Below are 5,769 nucleotides of genomic sequence, written 5' to 3' on the forward strand. Positions count from 1 at the left end.
GTACAGTTGATGGTGGGGGGAGGTAGTGGGAAATGGTAGATGAAGAATGAGATGATAGTAAAGCTATTAACTTTCAAGAGGTGGTGATTGGACTCTCTCTTGAAGGTGGTTATTGTCTGGCACTTGCATGGCATGAATGCTACTTGTAACTTATCAGCCCAAACCAGAATGCTGATCATGGCTTGCTGCATGTGGGAATGAGATGCTTCATTATCTCAGAATTATGACTGGAACTAAATACTGCAATCACAAGTGAACACCCCATTTCTAGCCTTATGATGGAGGGATGATCATGGATCAAGGAGTTGAAGATGGCTGGACCTAGGATACTGCCCTGAGGAACTCCTGTTGCAATGTTCTGGTGATGAGATGATTGGCCTTCAACAACCATCTTCCTTTGTGCTAGATATGACTCAAGACAGTGGAGTTTTCTCTCCCAAATTCCAATTTTACTAAGTTCCTTGAAAGCACATAGTGACAAGTGATGACAAGGGCGATCACTCCCAACTTACTGCGAACTCAGCTCCCTTGTCCATGTTTGAGATCCAGAGCCAAGTGGAACTCAAACTAGACATAGTTAAACAGGTTATTGTTAGGTGCCTTTTGATAGCAGTCAATAACACCTTCCATCACTTTGCTGATTGACTGTAGGCTAATAGGGCATTAATTGACTGGATTGAATTTGTCTTTTTTTTTTAATGGACAGGCTATACTGGGCAATATTCCTCATTGTAGACTAGATGCCAGCTTTGTAGCAATACTAGAGCTGTTTGTCTGAGGCACAGCTAGTTCTGGGCACAACTCTTCAGCACTGAAGCCAGGATGTTGTTGGATCCCATAGCTTTGCTGTACCAGTGCTACCAGGTGGTTTGGGTCAGCTAGTTGCAAGTGGGGACAAGTAGTGAGCAGATGTGAAACATGAGGAGAAGGAATAAAGCCATTATTAGTTGTATGGATAGACACCTAATCACAAACAGATTGACACCTCTTAATTATCCCTTGGATCTCATTTCTCCAGTCCCAAGTCAGGGGTTATTTGGGAGATTTTATACATAGAACAAATCCAACCCCCATTTGCAAGTAAAAACGTGAGAAGAAAATAAGCATCTCCAATCCAAAGATAGCACCATATTCTCAGCTTCTCTTTGGTTCAGACTTTGACTAGTCTGGGCAGAAGACTTTGCAGACAAGCCTTGAATGCTTTAGATAACAAAAACAAACATTTCTGTAGATTGTAAATTCTAAAAGTAGGAACAACTGCAATTGCTTCAATTTCATGATTTGCAAAACTTAAAACTTTATGCACGGCATTCGTTTCCACCTCCGGTACTTCTATCTCAATGTTACAAAACACTCCAGTTAAATCAACAATCTAAAATTTCAGATAAAATACATCCATTACACGCAGACAAAAAGATGACAAAATTCACCACAGACAGGCTGAGTTTATATTTGGTTCTGCTTGTAGTCGCAAATGGAAGACAAAAAAAAGCAAAAAAATTGGAAGACAATGCACAGTTGTAGATTTTCCTGAGCCTATTAGGTACACTAGAACCAAATATATAGATATGCAGAATTTTCAAGATAGATAGTGAAAATAAGTATCACATTGCGATAAGCTGAATCCACAATTAATGGTAATGAAGAACTAACTTGCAAGGCCATTAAGGGATATAAAACCAAGGTGGATAAATGGAGATAAGACATCGAGCAGCCATGATCTAATTAAATGGCATAACAGGCTCGAGGGGCTGAATGGTCTACTCCACCTCCTGTTGCTGATTCACTTGATTTTTTTTTAAAAAGGTCAAGTGAGTCTTCAAATTCTGATCCAAAATTGTAGAATTCTATAAACAAAATTATTAAATCAGATCGTAAATGCTTGTATCCATACCGTTTTCAGGAATTCTTTTGAATTCAAAAAGCATTTAAAGTATTTTCAAATTAGAAACTTGGTTTTGACACAAGGCATAACTAACACTTTGCAACGCAATGAAGGTGTGAAAAACAATTACTTCATATGCACTCAGTGGTTTAAAACCAGTAATTTTGAAAAAACTGCATTTAGTTTTAGTAGTATCACAATTTAAAATCAAATTTTATGCTAAATCACAAACTGTTCATCAGCCCCTTAGAATCGTGCATCCTGCATGTTGTAAGATCCAGTAGGTTTACATTGTTATTCGAAGCAACTTCTGTGTATCCCAATCCCAGGCCTCCTTGCCAATGCGCATGCGCTAGAGTGGCTCAGTCCCAACAGCTCAGGTTAAACTACTTAAGGTTCCTGACAGAGCTCTTGCAGGGAAGGTGGTAATGTACAGGAATACTGCATTGGTGTAACGGGTTGAAACTGACCTTTAAAACACATCTGAGCAGATACAAGTCTATTACGATAGGTAATATATTCAGTTGGATCTCTCTTCAGGAATGCGTGTTAAATTATGAATGCTACAAACTACTAATCGCTGCAGGGTATAGGGATTTAAACACAATTGTATGCCTAAAATTACATTATAAAAGAGATCAGGAACAATCTCTCAATGTGTTTTAAATGCAGCAGCACGTTAGAGCGCAGGAAGGTCACAACAGTAACATTTACATGCGGTTTGTGATATTTTTTTAAAAAATCTCAACAGGAATGAAATTAATCCAGTTCCGTTCTGGACATAGTGTAGTACCATGCACTGATTTAGCTGACAGATTTATTACATCACTAGGTTAAGAAAATTCTGAGCAATCTCACTTGCCCACAAACATCCTCTTCCTATTGTTCAGTAAAAGTCTGAACTTGCAATGCAGCCGCCACCCTAGGCAGGTCTGTCACACCTTGCACTCAGACCGGCAGGATGAAATAAAAACGGGTTAGGTTTACCAGAAGAATATTGTTAGAATTAAAGCATTATCTACAAATCTAACCGTTCACCTGGTGAGCAATTTATTCCATCAACGAGGTACATTTAAAACTAAATCAAAATGGTAATTTGCTAATAAAGACAAAGACTAATTGTTCTTCCTGTAAATTTTTATACTAATTTTACCACTACTTCGATTAGTTAATATCAAACAGTAAAATAATTTATTAGCATTTCAAAAACTCTATTTAAACATGCCACTCCGACAAGTACATTTCGAATGCGACAAATAACGAAACCCGCTGAACCCCAGTAAAATTTCATTCGGATATGAGCACTGGTGTGAAAATAAAAGCACTAGGAACTGTCACATGAATAAGAAAAAAGGCGTCATGAATTTAGGGAGGAATTATGCCCAAACAAACCGAGAATCAAAGCCCTACAGGAATTGACAGTCTCTTTCTCCTTCGCATTTCTGTTTTCAACTTGGAGACATTTGAACAATTAATACTGGATTTGTGCCACTTACAAAACAACAACCTTCTCAGCGATTAACACATCGGGCCAGACGAAAAGGAACAAAAAAATGGAGGGGAGGAGAAAAAGGGAAAATAAATGTACAATTATGGCAAATACATGCCGGTGGTGCAGCGAATGTGAACATTCAAAGGCAAATGTCTATTTCTATGTGTCTGTGAACGCCGGATGCCGGGCGGTAGGTTTCACCTCAAGAACCGGTTATTACATGGGAGAGCTATTCATTACCTTTGTATCTCTCCAAAACGTCCTCGTAGGCCTGAACATACTCCTTCTCCTCGGCGAAGGTGGTCGGTATCTGACCCGGCACATAGCCGGCCATGGTGGCAGTGTTCCGGCCGCAATCCTCGCCGCCTCCCCGGTACCAAGGACCGAGTGCGATCGGCCGCTCTCCCTCTTCTTCCCTTGCCGGTTCACAACACGGAGTTCCCGGGCTCGCTCCAAGCAGCGCTGCGGGATGTGAGTGAAGCTGGGGCGGACTCCGACTGAGCTTTTCCCCGGGATGAATCTCCGCCCCGCCGATTCCCTGCTCCTTTTATTTTTTTTTGCTGATGAATGGTTTACTCCCGCTGGCGGATTGTTTGGCAGCGCCGCCCGGAGTCTGACTCACTCTCGCACAGAGGCCGACCACATTCCCTAGGAGCTGAGGGGAGCCAGAGCGCCGCCTCTGGGCTCCGGCCGACCCGCTTCCAGGCCGGCCTAGCGCCTCCCCTCGGCTGCGCACAGCACCCTCCGCGCGCGACCAACGGTCAACTCGCGGGGTGGGGGGTGGTTGGTGGTTAGGGGAGCTGAACAATCACAATATTATCAAGTGAGATTAAAACCTTTTATTGATGTTTTGTTTGCACTTCAGCCCCACGCTCCTGATCTATGGGCACCCGGTGCGGAAGGGGGTCGGGAAGGAGGAGGACCTCCTCGTGAACCTGCTCCTGGGCCTGGCCAAGTTGGCCATTAACAGGTCCAGGCAGCGGGCGATCGACGGGGGAGTCCCACCCGATTGTTTGTCCCTCTTCCGCGGCTACGTTCGCTGCCGGATGTCCCTGGAGAAGGAGCACGCGGTGTCTGCTGGCACTCTCGAGGCCTTCCGTGCTCGGTGGGCACCGCGGGGACTGGGGTGTTTTGTTGACCCCTTTAATCACATTTTGATTTAAAATTTGTAAGTTTCCTTTAAACTTTGTTCTTGGTTTTACAGCTGACCTGAATTAGGGGCTGTGCCTGATTTATCACAATTTTGTTGATTTGGTTTTCATTTAAAAGATTATCAAGTGAGATTAGGGGGAGATCAACCAATCACATCACTGCCAGGTGACATTATGGAGAGTTCAACCAAACACATCACTACTAGGTGAGATTCCGGAGAGATCAACCATCACATCACAGGCAGGTGAGGTTATGGGGAGATCAAACCATCACACAGAGGCAGGTGTCATTATGCAGAGATCAACCAATAACATCACTGCCAGGTGAGATTAGGATGAAATTAGCCAAGCATATCACTGCCATGTGATATTATGTTGAGATTAACCAAACACATCATTGCTAGGTGAGATTTTGAGGAGATCAATCCATCATACCACGGGATAGATTTTGAACAGATCCAGCAACTCAAAACTGGGCATCCATGAGGAACTGTGGGCCATCAGCAGCAGCACAATTGTATTCAACCACAAACTGTAACCTCAGACCAGGCATACCCCCTCACTCTACCATTACCATCCAGGTGGGGGATTAACCCTGGTTCAAAGAAGAGTGCAGGTGAGCATGCCAGGAGAAACACCAGACATACCTAAAAATGAGGTGTCAAGATGATGAAACTACAGCCGAGGACTACTTGCATACCTAACAGCAGACGCAGCATGTGTTGTACAGAGCTAAGCAATCCCACAACCAATGGATCAGATCAAAGCTCTGTAGTCCTGCCACATGGAGTCGTGAATGATGTTGGACAATTAAACAACTAACATGAGGAGGAGGCTCCACAAATATTCCCCTCCTCAATGATGACAGAGTCCAGCAAATCAGTACAAGAGACAAGACTAAAGCATTTGCAACCATTTTCAGCCAAAAGTGCCGCGTGGATGATCTATCTCGACCTCCTCCTGAGGTCTTCATCATCACAGTTGCCTGCCTTCAGCCAATTCAATTCACTTCACATGATATCAAGAAATGGCTGGGCAGTGAATACTGCAAAGGCTATGGGTCCTGACAGTATTCTGGTAATAGCACTGAAGACTTGTACTCCAGAACTAGCCACACCCCTAGCCAAACTGTTCCAGTACAGCTACAGCACTGGCATCTACCAATAATATCGAGAATTGTCTGTTGATAAAAAGCAGGACAAATCCAAACTGGCCAATTGTCACCCAATTAGTCTACTCTC

General features: G+C 43.2%; 1 protein-coding gene across 1 annotated transcript in view; it reads right to left on the reverse strand.

The window, feature by feature from the left end:
• macf1a (microtubule actin crosslinking factor 1a) overlaps positions 1-4,043 on the reverse strand; it is a 651,250-nt gene extending 647,207 nt beyond the window's left edge. The window contains exon 1 of the mRNA XM_041213072.1: positions 3,618-4,043. Coding sequence (XP_041069006.1) covers positions 3,618-3,711 — 94 coding nt within the window. The 5' untranslated portion in view covers positions 3,712-4,043. The remainder of the gene's footprint in view (positions 1-3,617) is intronic.
• Positions 4,044-5,769: the final 1,726 nt, after the last annotated feature.

The sequence above is a fragment of the Carcharodon carcharias genome, chromosome 19 (genome assembly GCF_017639515.1).
Source record: "Carcharodon carcharias isolate sCarCar2 chromosome 19, sCarCar2.pri, whole genome shotgun sequence".
Classification (NCBI taxonomy): domain Eukaryota; kingdom Metazoa; phylum Chordata; class Chondrichthyes; order Lamniformes; family Lamnidae; genus Carcharodon; species Carcharodon carcharias.